Source organism: Pituophis catenifer, unplaced genomic scaffold, assembly GCF_029215685.1.
Source record: "Pituophis catenifer annectens isolate HBS135680 unplaced genomic scaffold, rPitCat1.0.hap2 SCAF_3, whole genome shotgun sequence".
In the NCBI taxonomy this organism is placed as follows: domain Eukaryota; kingdom Metazoa; phylum Chordata; class Lepidosauria; order Squamata; family Colubridae; genus Pituophis; species Pituophis catenifer.
Window position 1 is genome coordinate 54,885,582 of NW_027256883.1, and position 22,528 is coordinate 54,908,109.

The 22,528-nt window shown below is 35.6% G+C and overlaps 1 protein-coding gene across 2 annotated transcripts; it reads left to right on the top strand.

The window, feature by feature from the left end:
• The first annotated feature begins 40 nt into the window (after window positions 1-40).
• Window positions 41-22,528, top strand: RNMT (RNA guanine-7 methyltransferase). 2 transcript variants are annotated; one of them, XM_070942408.1, is made up of 11 exons: window positions 41-137; window positions 3,329-3,552; window positions 5,399-5,519; window positions 9,468-9,590; window positions 10,955-11,070; window positions 11,641-11,822; window positions 12,750-12,914; window positions 14,786-14,903; window positions 15,571-15,672; window positions 19,321-19,354; window positions 21,574-22,528. In XM_070942408.1, the coding sequence occupies exons 2-11, from the start codon at window positions 3,352-3,354 to the stop codon at window positions 21,606-21,608; spliced, it is 1,197 nt and encodes a 398-aa protein (XP_070798509.1). In that variant the 5' UTR covers window positions 41-137; window positions 3,329-3,351; the 3' UTR covers window positions 21,609-22,528. The 2 variants fall into 2 exon arrangements, 1 of the variants encoding a protein (XP_070798509.1); XR_011600304.1 differs by lacking the exons at window positions 15,571-15,672; window positions 19,321-19,354; window positions 21,574-22,528 and adding an exon at window positions 14,285-14,461 and having other exon boundaries at window positions 14,786-14,862.

The following is a 22,528-nucleotide window of genomic DNA, read 5'->3' on the forward strand; positions in this document are numbered from 1 at the left end:
CCCCGCCCACTTTCCCTGACCTTCCCGGAGAGGAAGTGGCCAGGGCGACCCCGGATGGAAAACGGGGGAAAGTGGCGCGGCGTCTCGTTTTCCTGAGAGCGGGAGGCCGAACGTCGCCGCTCCGGTCAACCAGGAGGGTGAGCTTGCGCTGACCTGCGGGCGCGCGCGGAAAGGAGCCGTTGCGGCCCAGCCTCAATTTTGGCATCTTTTCTCTCAGCCCGAGAGTGGGGAGGGGGGGGGCTGCTTCTTCTTCTCCCGGTCTGACTGACCGCCTTCTCGGAAGGTTATTATTATTATTATTTTTAAGTGTCGCGCCAGGGAAAACGGAGCCTGGCTGCCCCGTTACCGTTGAGCGCTTCTCTCCTCTATTTTTTTTTATTTTTATTTTTTTTTCCCTCCCCCGGTCGCGTCTCCTGGAGGTCCCGGAGATGGAGCGGCCGCTTCTGGGGTCAATCAAGGACCCGAGGCGCAATGAGCACAGCTGCCAGTGAATCAATTGGACGCCAGTGTTGGGGATTGCAGGTAGTCCTCGATTTAGGACAGTTCGTTTAGTGACGGTTCAAAGTCACAACGGCACTGGAAAAAAAAAAGCGACTTCCGACCGTTTTTCCCCCTTTTGCGGCATTTTCCCCCCATGGTGATGTGATCCAAATTCAGATCCTCGGCAACTGGTTCTTGTTTATGATGGTTGCTATGTCCCAAGGTCAGGCGATCCCCTTTTGCGACCTTCTGACAATGGAGAGGCCAGATTCACTTAACAACTGGGTTACGGACTTACCAACTGCAGGGATTTGCTTAACAACTGGCAAGAAAGGTCGTAAAGTGGGGCAAAACTCACTTAACACACGTCTCACTTAACAACAGGAATGTGGGGGTGGGTAATTGTGATCGTAAATCGAGGACTACCTGTATTACATGTTCCTCCCTCCTTTTTTTTAATACATAAGGCCATGAAGATAACTAATACCACTGACTCTTATTTTCCTCACAACAACCACCTGTGATATTGTCTGCATTGATAGAGTGTGTCAGGGCCTAAAATCGCCCAGCTGGGTTTCATACCAAGAGAGGCCAAGGACTCCTAGTCTTCGCACCTTCATCAGAATAACATCAGCATCAGAATCAGAATAGAGCTGGAAGGGGCCTTGGAGGTCTTCTAGTCCACCCTCCTGCTCAAGCAGGAGAGCCTGCCCTATACTATTTTAGTCAAGTAGACTGTCCAATCTCTTCTTAAAACTCTAAAAACTTTTTAAAAAACTTTAAAAACTCATCCTCATAGCTCAGCACCTTAACCATTACACCAAATGAGCTCTCAAGATCCTTGCTTTCACCTCTTTCGCGGCCCAACTAGCCAGGAATAACCTCTTAAGATCCTTGTTAGATTAAGTCATGGGAGTGTTTCCTCTGAGGCTTATGCTATTTTGTTCTGTGTGGCTACTGGGATGAGGAGTGCCGGTTTGTTGTATGTGCTTAAGGCATCAAGCCAGAACGTGGGAGATTGTGATCTCTACTCCCACCTTAAGGCACAAAACCAGCTGTGACCTTAGGCCAGTCACTGCCTCAGCCCTAGGAAGGAAGCAGTGGCAATCAATTTCCAAAATCTTGCCAAGAACATTGCAAGGACTTAAATAGACAGTTTTCAGAAATCAAATCTGACTTGAAGGGACTAAAAAAAAATATTGAGATGATTGGGAATACCCTTGGTGATGGCTGAATAAAGCATATGTAAAGATGAGTGCAAAACAAGAGGAAGACCAGAGTTTAGACGGACCTTGCCATTTCAATAATTCAATCCTCTGACTGTGTTTAAAATGTACCTATTTCCTAGTTCTTATTATATTTGGGAAAACTAGTTCCCCAAAAGTAAAGTAGTTCATTTATGGGCTACTTCAAAGAGTCATTGCAGCCGAAATTCTTTTGATAAGGCAGTTGTTGTGATGAGACCTCTTACTGAGTTTATTCTTTTCCTGACTTGTGCCATTGCATTGTAAGCCCTTAACTTCTTTTCCACTCTCCAAGAATTAGCTACCATGAAGGAAAAGTAGTAAGGCTAAGGCACTTTTTTCTCTTCCATCTGCCTACCTACTGATATGAAGAAAATGAAATGAAAAACAGCTTAGGATATTAAAAGCTAGAATGGTGCAAAGTGTTTGAAATTGTTTTGTAGCTCACATTAATAAGAATGAAGCACCTCTTTGAACTAACAAAGCTGTCTTTTTTTTTTTTGCAAGATTAATGAAGCTGCTTCAAAATTTAGCCCATGTTCTTTATGTGCATGCACAGGTGACATTTTTTCTGGATTTACCAGTAAAAATAGGATGAAAAATATAAATCTTGTATCCCAATAATCCAGTGTGGGTTAAGGCTTAGAGAGGAGGCTTGTGAGAAGAAAACTTGGTTGGAATGAGTTGTATTGTAATAGGATATTCTGGAAAGGTATAGGAATCAGCTTAATGTGCATGATTTGATTGATAAAGCAGAGCCTGCCACTGCCTTTACTTACCAGAATAAGCAAAAAACTCATTGCAGTAGAAGTTGATGTGGATGTAAATAAATTGATGATGAAGCTTTAAGATTATATCAGTACGTGTTGCTTTAAATAAATTTTAGTATCAATTGTTTTGATTTGTATTTAAAATATTTAATAAATATTTAGTAAGGGATACAGGTAGTTCTCGACTTACAACAGTTCGTTTAGTGACCGTTCAAAATTACAACTGCAATGAAAAATGTGACTTATGACCGTTTTTCACAGTTACAACATTTGCAGCATCCCCATGATTATGTGATTAAAATTCAGATGCTTGGCAACTGGTTCACATTTATGACTGTTGCCGGTGATCACATGACTGTCCCAAGGTCATGTGATCTCCTTTTGCAACCTCACAAGCAAAGTCAATGAGGAAGCCAGATTCACTTAACAACTGGGTTACTAAGTTAGTGATTCACTTAACAACTGTGGCAAGAAAGGTCATAAAGTGGGGCAAAACTCACTTAACAAATGTCTCACTTAACAGAAATTTGGGGCTCAATTTGGTCATAAGTCAAGGACTACCTGTATAAGGATGATTATTTGAATAGCATAGATCTTGTGGCTCAAAATTAGTTTGAGTGAATTGTTTTAAAAATCAATTTAAATATGCAAATTCAAATTTAACACAATTCTTTAACAACATCATTAATATGCTATCATAATTAAAGTTACGTTCGGGATTTGTTATTTCCCAGTTGTTTGGAACGCTTTATGACCCAGTAGACATTGTTTTATCAGAATGGTCTGTCAGCAAGGTCTTGTTTAATAATAGAAAATATTATTTTTTGTTTCCAGCTGAAACAAGCTCTTCAGCTAATATGGCTGAAGTAGAAGAGAGTGGAAAGCGAAAGCGAAAGTTGGCTGAAGAACCTGATAGCATAAGTATCAAATGCCCACGTAGGGATTCTCCTGTTGAAAACGATGATAAAACTGAAAATAAGTGTGATGAAGGTCAAACAGGAGATGGAAACACTCTTCATCATGAAACAGAATCTGAAGAGGTTCCTAAAAAGAAAACAGTGAGTGTTTCAAATATTAATTTTTAAAGAAATCAAATTCTTCCAGGCACTTTTTCCCTATGTTTGAGGTTACCATATTTTTTGCACTGTAAGACGCACTCCCCCCCCCCAAAGTTGGTGGAAATGTCTGTGCGTCTTATAGAGCAAATGTTGCTGAAGCTCTGCCGACTCGCTGGCTCCACCCTTCAGCCGTTTTCAGTCTCTGCGTGTTCCATTTTTGGCCTCTGCGTGTCCTGTTTTCGCCCCGTTCCAGGTGGTGGGAATCACTGCTGCCTATCGCCGCCGCCTGGAATGCTTATCAAATTAACAAAAACTGGGTAAGATAGGAGCAAGAACAAGTTTTAAGTTGAATGGGATTTCCATCTTAGTGTATAAAACACAAGAGCAGAAGATTTGCTTTTAACTACCCTGTGTCCCCCAAAATAAGACATCCCCTGATAATAAGCCCAATCAGGCTTTTGAGCGCATGGCAATAAGGCCAAGTGCTTGTTTCAGGGTTCAAAAAAAATATAAGACAGGGTCTAATTTTGGGGGAAACATGGTAATAATATGATGAACCATAACAATTAATAAAATACCTGGAAGAGTAACTATTTGCATGCAAGCAAGTATTTGTGAGGTCACAATTCAAGCAGACAAGCATCTGCCACATAACATCCCAAACTTAATTATGTTGATAAGAGAAACAAAAAAAATCTAGATAGTGGACAGGGCAGTATCTGGAGATAAAGACAGAGGAAAATGAAAAGGGGGAGGGCCTTCTCTGTGGGGGCACCTACCCTCTGGAATCAATTGCCTCCAGAGATAAGGAGAATCCAAGACCTCGGTGCCTTCCGCCGTGCCCTTAAAACCTTCCTTTTCCAGCAAGCCGGGCTGGCCTAATTTTTTTAAGTGTTTTTAAGTGTTTTGTTTATTGTTTTTAATTAATGGGGCCAAATTTATATATGTATATTTTAACTGTATTTTAATATTTGTACTTGATGTTTTTACTTGGCTGTTCACCGCCCTGAGTCCTCAGGGAGAAGGGCGGTATACAAATTCAAAATAAAATAAAAATAAAATAAAAAAATAAAAACTGTAGAAGATTAGAAAACACAAACTTGCAAATAAAAGTAGTACCAATAGTAATAGCCATCTTGAGTGAAATCCCAAAATAACTGGAATACTAGTTGAACTCCATTGGCATTAACATTAATCAGCATCAATCAGTTGCAGAAGACTGTTTTACTTGGAACAGCTTATATCCTGTCACAGTATCTTTAATACCATCAGACAATATCTGCCTATCCCAGGTCCTTGGAAAGGTCTTGATAGGTGGATAAAAATGCCAAATCCAGTGTAAACATCTGGCTGACTGTGCCTTTGGCATTGCAAACAGAAATATCAACTTCATATTCCCCTTTATATGTAATATATCAGGAGAGAAAGAATATCTTGTTTACAAACTTATACCTCTTATTAATACCAAGGTAACTTGTGAAGAATATATGGAACTTCACCTCATTCAAAATGCAATAGGAAAATACATTGAGAATACATTGCTTAATATTATGTTTTGGCATTTAATCTGTTTTTTTCATGTTTCCTCTACTCGACAGAAGAAGTCCTGCTCTCTTTTTTTCTTGTACTCTTATTTGTTTTGTTTTGTTTTATTTGTTTCTTTAGTGGGTTGGAAAGAATTTGTCAGGAAATATATACTCTCTATGTAAAGATGTACCATATTTTTTTTTAATATGAACCCTATTGCTATAAAAAGGAATGCAACAATTAAAGAAAAATGTTGGGGCTTAGATATCACCTACATATAAATATTTACATGCTATACTCAATCATTTATCTTATGTAGCATTCAGAAGATGTAGCAGCGCATTATAATAAGCTTGAAGAGGTTGGATTGGAACAACGTAGCACGAGTCGCATCTTCTATCTCCGAAACTTTAACAATTGGATAAAGAGCGTGCTAATTGGTATGTCTGTACATTAAAAATACAGTTCAAAATATCTATAATTCACACATCTACTTTTTGGGATAGCTGGCTATGAGGAACAAATCTCAAACAATTTCTAAATTCCAAATATTAGATTATATATTGGAAAATTAATATTTTGATTGCACATAAAATATGACTGCATTCTTCACTGTTGGTCTATAATTCAAGCATTGTATGTATTTGTAAGATCATTTTTCTGTTTATTGTTTTAGTCTAAAAATGAGATTATAGTCATGTATATATTATGAGATAAAAATGATACTTTTTGTCAAAATTACATCTCAGTCCAGACTAGTCATTCTTGGATATTATAATTCATCATAAATTTCATCATTGAAATTCTGAGAATTCAGTGATGAAATTAACTTTCCTAAGATTTAGCACATAAAGTAGAAACATTTGAAGTGAATTAAGTTTTCATGTGGGACAGTCCTATATACTTAACTATAAATACATTCCTTTTTTTATGTTGAAATTTTTTTTAAACAAAAAATGTATTTGTCATAAACATGTCATAAATGCATAGTCTCTTATCCATTGTTAATCATACATATTCTCTCTCCATTGTTGTATTTATTTTCAGTTTCAATATTTTCTATATTGGTATCCGAGCAACCCAAATTTTCTATTCATATATACTTTCTTTTCAATTTCTTTTCTATTTTACTGATTTCACACATATCATCATAATTGTACATTTATATAGTAACATTTCCCCTCTTTTTCCCCCTCCTTCCCCCTTTTTCTTTTATTCAGGTGTCATCTGAGTTTCTATTTCTTTTTTGTCTTCTCTCTCATTTACTTTTACGTTATCTAATTTATTAATCTGTCATCTTTTATTCATATTTCTTTTCTAGCCACGCATAAAATCGTCCCCATGTCTTGAAATACACTGATTCCTCTTTATCTTTTATTCTTAATGTTAATCTATTCATTTCTGCACATTCTAAAATTTTCTTTATTACCTCTCCTTCTAATGGGATTTTTTTCTGCCTTCCAATTTTGTGCAAATACAATTCTTGCCGCTATTATTATATAAATAATTAAATAAGTATCTTCTTTACTACATTTCTCCGGTAAAATACCCAATAAAAATACCTCTGGTTTTAGTTCTATACGCTGGTGTACTATTTCTTCTAATCATGCCTGTATTCTAACCCAATAATTTTTTGCTTCCACCACATATGATAATTTAATAATTAATTTAATTTAATATTTAAATTTATATACCCTATATACCCACCCTTTTCAGGGCGGTGAACAGCTATAGATAAAAAACATAGAATACAAAATTTAAAAACAATTTAAAAATATATTAAGCAATTTGGCCCGACAGTTACAATCCCCCATTTAAAATTAAAATTAAAATTACACCATTGGAGAGTTAGGCCAGTCCAGCCTGATGAAATAAAAAAGTTTTGAGGGCCCAACGGAAAGTACGTAGATCTGGAATCGTCCGTATCTTTGGGGGGAGCTCATTCCAGAGGGCAGGTGCTCCCACAGAGAAAGTTCTCCCCCTGGGGGCCACCAGTTGACATTGTTTGGCCGACGGCACCCAGAGGAGCCCCTCTCTGTGGGAGCGCACTGGCCGGTGGGAGGCTCTCGGTGGCAGAAGGCGGTCTCGTAAGTATCCAGATCCTAAGCCATGGAGCGCTCTAAAAGTGGTCACCAACACCTTGAATCGCACCCGGAGGACCACCGGGAGCCAGTGCAGCTCATGCAGGAGAGGTGTTACATGGGAGCGCCATGACGCTCCCATAATCACCTGCGCGGCCGCATTCTGGACCAGTTGGAGCCTCCGGGTGCTCTTCAAGGCGAGCCACATGTAGAGAGCATTACAGTAGTCCTGGCCACGGCCGTCACATGTTCTTCTAAAGACAGCCGTGCATCCAGGATAATATGAGCCTGGCAATTGAAAACATTTCCAATATTTAGCTGATTTATCCTTAAACATTTTTGCTAACCTTTCGGGTGACATATGCCATCTATAAAACATTTTATATAGGTTTTCTTTATATGCAGTTGCCATTGTTAATTTATAATTCCTTTCCCATAGTTGTTGCCATTTCTCTAATTCTATCATGTAACCAACATTTTTTGCCCATGTTATCATTGTCTCTTTTACTTCTTCGTCTTCTAATCTGATTTGCAATAAGTAATTATACAGTTCTTGATCATTTTTCATCTGTCCCAGTCAATATCTCGTCCAGTTCTGATTTTCCCAGTTTGAAGCCATACTGTCTCAAATCTTTATCATATCTTGATTGTATTTGCAATCGTGTGTACCAATCTCTCTCAATCCCTAGTTTTTCTAGTTCTTGTTTCAAATTTTTAACTTTTTTGTCCTGTGGGGTTTTTTTGTAAATCTTTCTCTAATTTCTTATATTTCTCCTCCAATTTCTTTTGTGTTTGTCTACTCTGTTCGTTCCGTTTTCCTAAATATATCATTGTCAATCCTCTAATATATGCCTTACTAGTATCCCATACATTTTGCAATGATGTATCCTCTTTTCTATTTTCTTTTAAGAAAAATGTCAATTCTTTTTCCATATGTTGTAGAAAGCTCTTTTCATTTAGTAAATTTTGATTTAATATCCATCTCATTCTTTTTCTCTGCCCTTCCATGTCATTGTTATTGGATTGTGATCTGCCCATGTACTTGTTTCTATATCAAACTATCTTAGATATTAATTTTATTGACATCCACATCATATCTATTCTTGACCACAAGATGTGCCTATTTGAGTAGAATGTATATTGCTTTTCCTTCAAATTCTTTTTCTCCATGCATCTTGCAAGCTTAGTTCATCTGTCATTGTATAAAATGCTTTGGGGAGAGTCTTTCTTAATTTTTTATTTACTTTTGTTGATTGTAATCTAACTCATTATTGACAATCACATTAAAGCCTCCTGTTACGTAAATATCTTCATCTTCATATTCTAATATTTTTCTCTGTAGTTTTGCATAAAATTATTCTTGATTTTCATTTGGAGCATATATCCCTACTAATAGTAGTTTTATGGTTCATTCCTTCCTTCCTCATCTCAAATATTTGTTTAGATTGAGTTGTCTTTTTGATATAAAGTCCTACTCCTCTTTTGCTTTGGCAAGCAGCGTTGTATATAATGTCCCCAATTTTGGTTGCTCCAAAAGTTTTTTGTGTTGTTTTCTAATGTGAACTTCTTGCAAACATATAATCTCTAATTTTAACTTCTCTAATTTGTTAAATATTCTTCTTCTTTTTATTGCCGAATTTAATCCATTTATGTTCATTGATACTTTAATTTCTTCTTCCATTTCATACTTGTTTACTTGTTTTGTAGATCTAGTCGTTCTTATCTCCCTTTGTTATTTAACTTCTTCAGCTCTTGCTCCTTCTCTTATTGCTCTTTCTTCTTGTTCTTTACTTGTCTCTTTTAGTTGTTCTTTTTTTTCTTCCTGGTGTCCAGCTCCTCTTTCTTTACTCAATCTCTCTTCCTCTTGGAATCATATATTGTTCATAAAATAACTCTGTTTTCTCTATTGTATCTAATCTGTGTCTTTGTTCCTGCCAGTTCACCAAAATTCCTTCTAGTACCAATCATCTAAACTTCACTCCTCTTTTAATCAAACATTTCGTGAGAAATTGATATTCTTTTCTTAAGTCTCTAACTCTTCTTGGAATTTGTTTCAGTGCCACTGACTCTCTCCCTTTGTGCTTTAAATACATTCTATAAATACTATAAATACATTCAATTGAGCAGAGTGAAGCTGAGATGAAAACTCAGGGTCCATGCAAGTGCATGATGATTTTCTTTTTATCTCATACCTCTCAAAGATAGGAACATAGGCTGGAGCTCTAAATCTCTGAAAATAACCAGAAAGCTATATTCTAATACAGGGAGAACATTTCATTTTTTCACGATTATTATTTTTTCTCTTAGGTGAATTCCTTGATAAGGTACGGCAAAGAAAACAAAACATTACAGTGTTAGACTTGGGATGTGGTAAAGGTGGGGACTTGCTGAAGTGGAGAAAAGGCCGAATAAGTAAACTTGTATGTACAGGTAAGAACAGCAAATTAATTTGATATGGGAATCATGTTAAATTGTAGATAACATAGAAAAGGAACTTTGAGATATCTTTAATTTTTATTCTGCAAATATAATTTATAAAAATAGTAAGAAAATACTTTAAATCCATGTATAGGATAAGCTACTTTAATAGTACCTGGCTCTGGTAGGGTGAGTAGGGTAAAGTAGAGAAAATTCCCAAAGGCATATTTTATATCCGTATTATGGATATAAAATATGGAGTGTGTTCAATACACTCAAGTTTGCTAATAGTGAAAAGAAATTTTGAAATTAAACGAAACTTGGCTATTATACGGGTAAAAAAGAATAAAATCTGCAACACTAGCATCTAGAATCGCTGATTTTATTGTGTTAACTCTGTTTCAGTTGCATAGTTTCTTGAGTGGTATAAGTAAAATCAGATCTGCAGTACTTAACAGTATCTTCTAGAAGGGATGTTTTAAATAGTACACAAATAGTACACAATATATGGAAGAGAGTCAAATGAAGTTGGCTGAAGTTTCTTGTATTTGACTAATTTTACATCCACAATTCTATTTGTCTTGCCAACTGCTAGATTCCTATCTGGGATTGTAAGATACATTATTGTCCTTAAAAAAATGTTACATATGTCAGCTATGCATGCAATAAATATGTATTATATTATATGACTGAAATGCTTTCTAATTGTTCTTTAACTGAATCTCTTCAATGCACATTCTCTAACTGCACTATCCCATACTGTACTCACTGCAAATAATTGTGTTAAACATTTGCCAAAGGTATTACTTTTAGATTTGATTTGTTCTGAATAAACCAGGGGTGAAATGCTCCTGGTCCAGACCAGATCGCCCAATCCGGTAGCAGGTGGTTCGGAGAACCGATAGCAAAAATCCCCATCCATGCCCAGCTGAGCCATGCGATCGTCAGAGCTTTTTTTTTTACTTTTAAAAGCATTTTTTCTACAACTTCTTTGGCAGGAGAGGTTGTAAAAAAAATGCTTTTAAAAGGTTAAAAAAAAGCCTCTGAAGATCACACCTGAGCCGCACTATAGTCAGAGGCTTTTTTTAACTTTTAAAAGCAATGCTTTTAAAAGTAAAAAAAAAGATTGCGTGCCACAGCTGATCCCCCCTGCGCGCTGTTCTACTTACTGCCTTTTGGCGTGCACTGCAACAAACCAGTAGTAAACCGGTTCAGATTTCACCACTGGAATAAACACTACTGAACACTGCCATACCCTTGATGTACTATAAATAAGAAGTATTTGGTTTTAAATAGAACTGTATTCGTTTGAATTAAGCCTCCATTTTTTCTAAATCTCACAAATAAGTGATATTTCAGCTTTTTTTAAAAAACAGATATTGCTGGTGTATCTGTACAACAGTGTGAACAGCGTTACCAAGATATGAAAAATCGTGGTCGCCAGAATGATAGATTTTTCAGTGCAGAATTTATAACTGCGGATAGCACCAAGGTATAGTTGTTTCATGCTATTTATTTTCTTTTTATTACTTTGAGATATGTTATTCTTTCTGTAAAGGATGGAAAGTAATCAATATGACTGAAGCAATATTTTAGAAAAAGTTGCTAAACTCTTAGAAAAATAATTGCAAATTTTATAGACTGAATAATTAATCTAATTTTATTGGCAAGGAGAGTTAGGAATTAGTCTTAAACACTACCTCTCTAAAACTGTCAAGATTTGTGGTACTGTATTTCAATGAGACAAGTATACATTTGTAATTTATGCCATGTGAAATCGTATGTTCAGATATTCACAATTTTATGTAACAATTTTTCTATATACTGTTATGTCACAAATCTACATACGGGTTGCCTAAAATTGTTCTCTTCATCGTTGTTTGTTTCCCTGGAAAAGAAGTCCGAATACTTTTTACTTAGAATTCAGTTCATAAAGATATAACAGATATTGTGATACAGTAGATACAAAAAGGTAATTTTAGTTAGGTTTTTGAAAAGCTTTGTAGTTAGGATGCTGGAATAATATATGTTTGTTTTTATTTCCCTTTTTTGTTAATTTCAGGAACTTCTGTCTAAAAAGTACAGGGATAGCAATATGTACTTTGACATTTGCAGCTGTCAGTTTGTATATCATTATTCATTTGAGACCTATGAGCAAGCGGATATGATGCTTAAAAATGCTTGTGAGCAACTTTCCCCTGGAGGATACTTCATTGGCACAACTCCAGATAGTTACCAACTTGTGTAAGTTGATGAGAAGAATTATGTGAGAACAAATAAAGGAAATACTTTTTAAGTCAGATATTTTCAAATGTCAGTTTTTTTGGAATTGATTGGACAAAGTATTAATGCCATAACATTGATGAATATAATTATTAATATCTGCTCATATTATTCACCTTGACTGTTTCATTTGTTTGCCTGCCTGGCACATAATCAATCAGTCCAGCTCTGGTCTGTGGATCTTGTGACTATAATCTAAAGTAAATGTACTAAATGTATAATATAAATATCATTTAAATTAGAAACACTGTATGTCTAGTTTGATTCTGTATTTTATTAGTCCACAGAATTCCTAACACTAAAATTTTCAGACTCCCTCTTAAAAAACACCCTACCCTCTTAAGATATAGAAAAGCATTTTCTGCTCATTAAAATATCCAATTTTCATTGTTCCAAACAATGAATATTTTTGCATGTCCCCATGTTCTGAAGCACCATTTTGCTTCTAATTTGAAGCCTTCCACAGCCATTAGACTTTGATTACCCTCTGTTAATTAACTTATTCAGGATATCCAAAGGCATGCAGCCATCACATTTCTGAGTGTGCCTGTTGAAAGGTCACTTCCCCTAACATGTTGGGGCAAATCAGATGCTCCTTATTGAAGTGTAAAGGCTGTTGCATTTTCCTGCCTCACTATTCCATCAGTCTTGGCAGGCGTAATTTCCACATGTACAAATGTTCAGATAGTCTTCAAACAGTCCTCTGAGCAGCTGCACCATGTTTTTTCTAAGGTGTGGTTGCCTCACTGCTTTATTCTCTCTTTCTTCTGTCCAATAGGATTTTTTGTCATTGTTTTATTTGACTTCTTGGTGTTCTTTGAATTGGCTGTAACTTCTCTTAAGTTTAACCAAATGTTGTAATAGTCTTTTTTTAATGTTTTGCCATAGAAAACGCCTTGAATCTTCAGAAACAAATTCATTTGGGAATGAAATATATAATGTAAAGTTTCAGAAAAAGGGAGAGTATCCTTTGTTTGGTTGCAAATATGACTTCCACTTGGAAGGAGTGGTTGATGTTCCAGAATTCCTGGTTTATTTTCCATTGCTGGAAGAGTAAGTTCTTACCTAATTTTATTTTTTGCATGTTAGTTTAGTTTTAATTCTATGCTATGCTATGCTATGCTATGCTATGCTATGCTATGCTATGCTATGCTATGCTATGCTATTTTCAGCCTCTTTGCTTTATATTTTAAATATTGTCAGCTACTTTGAGTAATTGACATAGAAAAGTAGGTTATAAAACAATAAAAGTACTGTGTTTTATTTAAATGTTTGTCAGAGTTGTCCATAGGTTGGCTTTGCCTATTTAAAGTCTTTCTGTGTAGTAATTTAAGCTTAAGTTTCCTTGAGGAATAATAGAGCCAGGAATTGCTGAATTCGAACAAACAGACTTTTTGTCCACTGTTTGGAATTATATAGGTTGTCCTTAGCCTGTATGTTCAATGACTGTACAAAGATACGATGATGCTGAAAAATGGACAAGATTGGGCCTAACATTCTCCTGCCCACATTTCATAGTGCCCAACTGGGCATTCACCTCCCTGACACAGTACCCATCCTCCCATCTGTTGTTTCCACCTGCAGCTGTTACCTGTTTGCCTGGAATTTCTGACTCTTCCCATGCCATAGTCATTTGAAGTCTTCACTTAACAATCCACATCATTCTGGAGTTATGATGGGGTTGCCATTGTTAAGTGATGCAGTCTTATGATGTGGCACTTTATAACTGCATTATTTAATGATGGCAATTCAAGATAACCTGAGGACTAGTTGTAGCTTTCTTCTTCATTCCTTCCTCTTCTTTACATCCTCTTTTATACAGACAGAATTAGCACTAATTAAAATGAATGTATTTGGTCCTATGGTCTTAATATTGTATTCCAACTTACTTTCCAGTGTTCATAGAATCAGCAGGATGCTATGTCTGGAAAAAAGGCAAATGTAACTTAAGGCTGCTTGAATAAAAGTGCAGTTTCCAAAATCATGGAAAATAATTGTTCCTCTGCATTAGTTGTACTTCACCTCAAGTATTGCTTCTAGCACTGGATGCAGTATTTTTTTTAAAAATGGAGGCAATTTAAAACAAGTGTAAAATGGCAAAGAGGATGAGCAGAAATTAAGTCTTTCCAGAAACAAGCTAAGTGGAGTTTTAAATCTTGAGAAAATATGCCTTTTCAAATACTAGAATAAGTGACACACACAAAATGCCACAACATTGTCCCAAAGGTGCTTTTTGAAAAGGCAACTGGACTTTCCTTTGTTCTGTTTCTTGAAGATATTTTGCTTCCAGTCCCGGATTCAGGTGACCCTGAGGGCGTAGATAAACCCCAAATGACCTCAAGGACTTTCAGACAGAGTGCTAATGACCAGTTGACTGCAAGGAATATAAATCATCCTCTCCTCCCCTCCCCCCCACCGTTCAGAATTGAGGAAGCTTCTTCGATGAGAAGTGAAACATCTTCAAGGAAAAAACAAAGAAAAGTCCAGTTGCCTTTTGAAAAAGTACCTTTGGGACAACAATGACCTGGATGACTGAGAATCTTCATGGACAATGCCACAACACGTTCTCTGTTGTTTCAGACTGAGAAAATAGAATAAAGGTATTATGTGAAAGTAGATTCTAATTAAATGCTGAATAAGTTTCTTTACAGTTAGAACAGTTTGTTAATGAAACTTATTACTCAAGATAGTTGAATGTCTTCAAACAAAATTTAGACAGACAGTTTTAACAGATGCTTTAATTTTGATTTCCATATTGAGCACAATTGGGCTTGGTAATTTAAATAATTCCTTCTGATCCTGTAATGCATGTTGCTGCAATTTTGCTGCAGATTATGGTAGCTCTGGATACAGAAGTACTATTTGAAAACTTAGTATTTTGAGAATTAATAATTTCATGATATTCTATAAAATTTACTTTGCAGCATGGCAAAGAAGTATAAAATGAAACTAGTCTACAAAAAAACCTTTTGGGAATTTTATGAAGAAAAAGCGAAGAACATGGAACATAAAATGCTTCTGCAACAAATGAAGGCATTGGAGGTAAGTGCTTGATATAGATATAATATGTATAATCTTAAATTGTTGGTCTGGTCAACTTTTTAAATAATGTATTGTCATTAGATTAAAAGGGAATTTTGTAATAGTTTCCATGTTTATTTGCATTTGAATCAAGTGCATTTAAGATTTTGACTTTTACTATTGGCTACTCACTTCTGTAATAAACATTAAAATGTGTTATTTAAAATCTAATTGATATATGGATACAACCATTGGAGTAACCTAAGTAATAGTAAATTACTATTTACTAAGTAATAGTAAATTGTTTTAAGTTTGTTATTGATAACTCTATTGACTTTCCCCATTTGGATGTCATCAGCTAGGCTCACTGGAAATTATAAGAAATGCAGTTCCATCACATTTGGACAGCATCTGATTGCAGAAGGTTAATCTGAGATATGGGGTAGTATAAGTATAGTATCAGATCAAAGCTAAGTTGGGCTTATTCTGTAAAGATCTTGAATACAAACCACTTCTATCTCCTTTAATTCTGTAATGGGTGGAAGGAGATATACAATTATAAATTGGAAGATACAGTGTGGTGTACAACAAGTACATTTTGTTGTGGAGATTATCACCTGCTCATATAATTTTTAGTTTGCTGTCTATGGGTTATATTTGCATTAATTCTACCTAAACTATTTTTCAGAAATACCCCGCTGATGAAGGTTCCAGATTGGTCTCACAAATAAAAGAGGATTATGAGCATGCTGAAATGTTTAAGAAGGATGGAAAAGGAAAACTACCTTTTGTAAGTATTGGCAGAATTGTATTTCTCTGCCTGAAATGTTAAAACGTAGTCATTTAAGTTAATGTGAACACAGCAATACCTTGTCTTTCAACCAGATCAGTTTGGTTGAAGTCTTGCAATTTAAGATATTTTTCTTCTCTATTGGATAGGCTTAGGTCTCTATTAGATCGCCTATAGCACATATTCTCTTCTCTTATGGTGCCACTGTGAAGGAAGAACGTTTTCTCAGGTTGCTGACTTGATATAGGTTATGAAATCAGTCTGCCTCTTTGCCCAAATGTCAGGGAGAGATTTCCTCCCCCCCTTAATTTCTGTAAAATGGTGAAACTATTCATGTCTTATTATTGGTTTCTGTTTGCAGAAAGGGCAAGAAAGTACTGAAGCTTTTTGTGTGTGTCATGTTGGTACACAATGTTAATGTTAGGTTTGCTTGTGTAGCAAATAGCTTTTTAAAACAGTTATTTGGAACTTCTGACCCTTAGAAGGAGAAAAAAATATAGTGTAGTCACAGTTGCATGTTTTAAGGTCTGATATTGGCATATAATAACTTACAAAGGTGTCTTTATGTATAATTAGGGCTGTTCAAAATGAAACATCAGCCTTGTAAATAAATTTACAAAAATTGCTAGTTTAATTATTGTATTTTTCGGACTATAACATGCACTGGAGTATAAGACACACCTAGATTTTGAAGAGGAAAACAAGAAAAAATAGTTTTTGGCCTTCGCCCGTCTGCTTTTTGCCCTCCCCAGCCCCCAAGAGCACTCTGCAGGCCTCCCAAACCCTCTGCACGTCCCGTTTTTGCAAAAAACGGGGCCATTTTTTGCAAAAACGGGACATGTGGGGTGCTGGTTTTGGGAGGCCAAAACAGGGCCGTATTTGATCTATAAGACGCATTGACATTTCCACCCACTTTTATAGGGAAAAAAGTATGTCTTATAGTCCAAAAATACGGTAATATGTCTTATCTTCTCAGAACATAGTAATTTTAAGAGAGTTCAGCTATTGTTTGAAAATAGAAGTAGTGTAGAAATGATTTGACAAAATCCTTTGTGTGTTTATTATTGAAAATGTTTTTTGCTCCAGATAAAAAATAATTACATTCAAGTAAATTGCTATCCTTTTTTGCTTGAGTATGCTTTATTATGTGTGGAAAGTTGCAGACAATATTTTTCTAAGAGAATAGAGGTAGTCATTATTTATTGATAGTTAAAAATTACAGTGAGGATGAAAAAGTAACTGTATAACCAATCCTTACATTTATGACCTTCACAAGAATGAAGCAAAAGAAAGCTGAAGTAAGATAATAAATACAGTTGTGGTTTCACTTAGTGACTGCTTCACTAAACAACTGGATTACTGTTCCCAATTGTAGTTGCAATAACAAAGACTACATTAAGAAATTGAGAAATATTCTTATTTCCTAGGTTAAAAAAGGTAACTTGCAAGTTCTAATATTAAGCAATTGTTCTAGGAAGATAAATCGTTCTATCCAAGTTAGTTGCTATCTTTGTTTGCCACAGTATCCTTTAATATATGTGGAGAGTTGCAGAGAAGCTTTTGAATATTAATATTAAGGAAATAACCAGCAGTGGTCCAGTATTATGCACAGTGGATTGAGCAGTTGAATAGATAGATAGATAGATAGATAGATAGATAGATAGATAGATAGATAGACGTTTATATATTCTCTTATTTGTTAACTGATTTATTGGTTTGAAACCCAGGGGCAAAACATAACATAAGGTTAGGGTAAACCTAAAGATGTTCTTAAATTAAGTTTAAAAGGTAAAGGTTCCCCTTGCAAATATGTGCTAGTCATTCCCGACTCTAGCGGGCAGTGGTCATCTCCATTTCAAAGCCGAAGAGCCAGCACTGTCTGAAGACGTCCCCGTGGTCATGTGGCTGGCATGACTAAATGCCAAAGGCGCACGGAACGCTGTTACCTTCCCACCAAAGGTGGTCCCTATTTTTCTATTTTACGTGCTTTCAAACTGCTAGGTTGGCAGAAGCTGGGATAAGTAACGGGAGTTCACCCCGTTATGGCACTAGGGATTCGAACAGCTAAACTGCCGACCTTTCGATTGACAAGCTCAGCATCTTAGCCACTGAGCCACCGCGTCCCTAAGTTAAGCTTAGCTTCTGGTAATTAAATAAAATCTTTCATATAAGGTGAATCTGCTTGGTTTCTAATGCCAGACAAGGTCCTCCAAATTATTTTTTTAGATAAACATATATAAATGTGTAAAAACTCATTTTTTAAATTTTCTTCATGTAAAAATGTTTTTTTTAATTTCAGAGAGATGGAATTTCTCAGATATTTATAATTGGATGTTATTTATTTTTCTCACATCTTCTTTGTGAGGCTCTTGCCAGGTTATACCTGCAATAACAAAAGATTTGCAGAAGAAATCATTTTACATAATAATAAAAAATAATTAAACCACAGATAAAATAAGGCAGCTAACATTACATGTAAATGGCAGGTTCTATCAGCAGAGATTTTAAGAAGGAATTGATAGATGGGTAAAAATGCCAAATCCAGTCTAAACATCTGGCTGACTGTATGATAAAGCATGATAATAATATTAAGTAATAGAAAATGAAGAAGCTAAAATGGGACTTTAGAATTCAGATAGACAAGCCCCTGCCACATAACAGTTTAGACTTCATGATTGTTGGTAATAAAGGCAAAGTCTGGAAAGTGGACATTGCACTCCAGATAGAATAGAAAATAAAGACCTTGAGAAAAAATCACAAAATACAAAGGCCTCCAAATGGAAGTAGAACAACTATTGCAAAAGAAAACAACAATTGCACCAATTGTAATAAGCACTTTGGGTGGAATTGCAAAACATCTGAAGTACCACTTAAACATCACTGGCATTGACAAAATGACCATCAATCAGTTGCAGAAGCGTCATGCGCAGTGGCTGGATGCGTCAAGCGCAGGCCATGCCTACTTCAGCTCCGCGAATGGGAAAAACATCATGAAACGTCATGTGATAGCAACGTGATGCCACAAGTTTGACACCTATGCAACAGGAGGACAGAAATGCCAAATCCAGTCTAAACATCTGGCCAACTGTGTGACTCATGCTATTAACAAAATCACCAGTCCATTGCAAAAGGCAGTTTTATTTAGAACAGCTTACTTTGTGTCAATACTTTTAATATCAATCAACAACATCTGCCTATCCCAGGTGCTTGGGAGGGACTTGATAGGTGGACAAAAATGGCAAATCACATCCAAACATCTGACTGACTGCAACCAATAATAACAATAGCTGTTTTTAATAATTTCCTGGATCTTAGGAAAGTAAGATCATATTTCAAAGGGCAAAGAATTCAATAATATTGCTTCCATCACAGAAAACAATATTTGCATCCTCCATCCCTCTAATTTAACAGAAATCGGAGGCTGCTTCTGGGAGCTTATCTTCAGATGGCATGACATTGAAAACTGGCAGAAAGTTTTTAGATATTTTAACAGTATGAGATCTTAGTATTAATCCAATGTTCAGCTTCTAACTGCTTAGGGTCAAAGAAAATGCTTAAGTATTATTGTAGAATTTGGTTTAGCTTTTTGAAGTATAGGAAAACTTCAGAGAAAAACAATCTTGTAAATTTCTTTCTCTTTCATTTTAGGGAACAATGAGTAAACCTGAATGGGAAGCAACAAGTATGTATTGCAAGCAGCGTTTGAAAATTCCTGGAATAGTTATCAAATATCTGTCAAATATGCATATGTTTGCTTAGCAGCATTTCTGCATTTGTCTTGCTATTGTGCTATTATGATAAATTTCTTGAGTGGAAATATTTCATAAATCTACAAAGTGAATTTTTGCACAAAAGGACTGGTTATTCATCATAGTATTTCCAATTTCATCAGTAGGTACTGAGATTAAATTCAGTCATTTAACTTTGCCTAGCATTCAAGAACATGGAAATGAAAATCACTTTCACACTGTTAAAAAAACATTGTGAGTGTATCCATGCAGGCAGTCAGTGTTGACTGTTTCTGGAAAAAATGCTTACCTTTCAAATTTATAATCATAAATTATAAATAGGCATTAACATTTATTATATTTTACAAATAACACAAATTAATTTTCCTAATATTTTGGATGATGTTTATTGAAATTTATTCCTTAGGTCAATTCCACCGTCAAACATCAGTGGAATTGACGTAAGGAATAAATTTCAATATAGTAATATCCTTATGGTTTCAAAAAAATGGAATGACTAAAACTGAATTATGCTGAATTATTAGTTTTAAAATGTTTGAAAATTATGAGACATGCTTGATTATGCTTTATTCTTAAAGTGTAAAATAGGAACTATGAGCCACTAATTATAGCTGTTGTTGATGGTGATCAACCTAGCACCTATACATTTTGTTACATATTATCTTAGCTTTCATGACATGAACCATTTTCAGAATACAAGATGCACCTTTTTCTCCCCTAAAAGGGGGTGAAAATTTGGGTGCGTCTTATACGTAGCCCCGCCGACCCATTGGCCCTCACCGTTTGGCCTCTGTCTCCCAGCAATTTACCTCCTTCCAGCAAGCAGCAAGAAGAAACAGTCCATTTCAGCTTCAGCAAGGTCTAATTAGCACAAGTTGATTATCAATTGGATTGGCCTCCCGACTCTCAGCTGTTTCAGGCTGCAGAGATTGCCATTGCCTATTGCTGCGCGGGCCTCTGATGCTTGCTGCAAGGAGGTAAATTGCTGGGAGCAGATTTTTTTTTTGTGCTAATCAAGCTATGCTGAAAACGAAAATGAAAGTAAAGCAGGCTATTTGCTGTTTGCTGCAATGAGGCAAAATTGCTGGGAGGCAGAGGCAGATTTCTTTTTCTTGTTTTCCTCACCAAAAAAGGTAGGTGCATTTTATAGTCCGGAACGTATTATACTCTGAAAAATACGGTATGTTAAGTGCAACTATATATATTATTGTTTGTACCATTAATAGATTTATAGAAAAGTTTCCCATTAGTGTAGATATTGTAGATATAGCAAAAGAAAAAAATACGAAGTTGAGACAAACTGATTTTGATTTAATTTAAATTTTTTAAAAATCAATGCAATTACTCACTTTCTAGGTAAGCAGTATCCTTTTGTAATCTGTATCATAAATTAAAATTCAATTCTTAGCAATTCTTAGAGAAATCCTGGGGTTGTAACCAAGGCTTGGGTGAAGGGTGCTGCAGGTTCTGTGCTTCTGTATTAAGTGAATACATGGATTGAGAATAGTTAAATGTGGTTGTATATATCAGCTAATTACCTTTGAAATATCAATATGTGGTACAGGTAATCTACAACAGTTCATTCAGTGACTGTTCAAAGTTACAATCGCACTGAAAAAAGTAACATGACCATTTTTTATACATGACCGTTGCAGCATCTCCATGGTCATGTGATCAAAATTTGGGAGCTTGGCAATTGGTTCATGTTTATGACAGTTGCAGTGTCTTGGGATCATGTGACAGTGGGGAAGCCAGATTCACTTAACAGCTGTGTTATTAACAACTGCAATGATTCACTTAACAACTGTGGCTAAAAAGATCACTTAACAAATGAGTCACTTAACAACAAATTTTGGGCTCATTTGAGGTCATAAGTCGTGGACTACCTGTATTTAAAAAAATAATCATCTTTTCTTAAATATATCACCAAGTACATGTGCTTTCTGTATATACACATTACTAGAAGTAGTTCTGTCGGGCTATGTTATGAATGATAACGATAATGATAATGATAACTGAGTAGATATGAATAGAACTTGCATAGTTTCAGGTTTGAATATGTACAAAAAGAAATGAGTATTAGGAACATCTTAATTGTTGAAATTTTTGACATGAGATCAGGCTGTTAATATTTTACTTTTTTCCCTTCTAGGTCTATACTTGATTTTTGCATTTGAAAAACTTTAAAAGGAAAAAGAAAACAATGAAATACAGAGGATGTGAACAAGCATCCAAACTGACAGCTATTTTATATTTTTATGTTTAAGCGTGTGCAGGAAACAACCAAGATAGGGCACGCTTATATTTGAGTCATGGCTGCCTGTCTGTGACAGATGGATTTTTTGTTGTTGTTTGTATGTGGTGTATATCCAGTATATGTGTTATGCCTTTTACTTTTTGTGTGGTATGGCTAGGTTCCTACTTTCAACGAAAGATGAGTTTTCTGGAATACTCAGGGTGTTTTCAGGTACAGAGTTGCCACATTGACTCCTTAAAGCTGTATCGTGACAGTTGTCACAGTACTGTATGAAGATCTGAGCATAATATGATAATGTAACTGCTGCCAACTAAAATGTTTAAGGAATAGTTTGGTAATTATATTGCTACAAATTATAGGACTACAAATTACATTGCCAAGGACTACAAGTTCACTTATTGTTACACTTCTTGCAAAATAAATTTCCAAGGGATTATCATTTGAGATCTGCTGCAAGATGCTGTTGGGTTGTATAAAGTTGTAGACTAGTAAATTTGTAAGCACTGAAATGTGAGTCTGGATCCAGTATTTGCTGCAATCAGTAGAAATGTTACCCTGTTTTGAAACCTGTACTAGTGGGCATTTTCTTTAGACAACCTTGTAAAGAGCTTACATGATTCAACAGCTCTTTTATGTGTACGAGTTCTGTGTGTGTTGGGATACCAGAACTTCATTATTAATGGCTTAGATTTTCTATTTCACAGTGGAGTATTTTCACTGTTAAATTAATTGTGGTTGGTATGTAGGATGGGTAATATTTGGAGAAATACTATTGTGCTGTTTGTATTCCTTAGATTGTAATTTCTTTTAAAATAGATAATGAAAATTAAAAATATTTCTCTTCTTATCA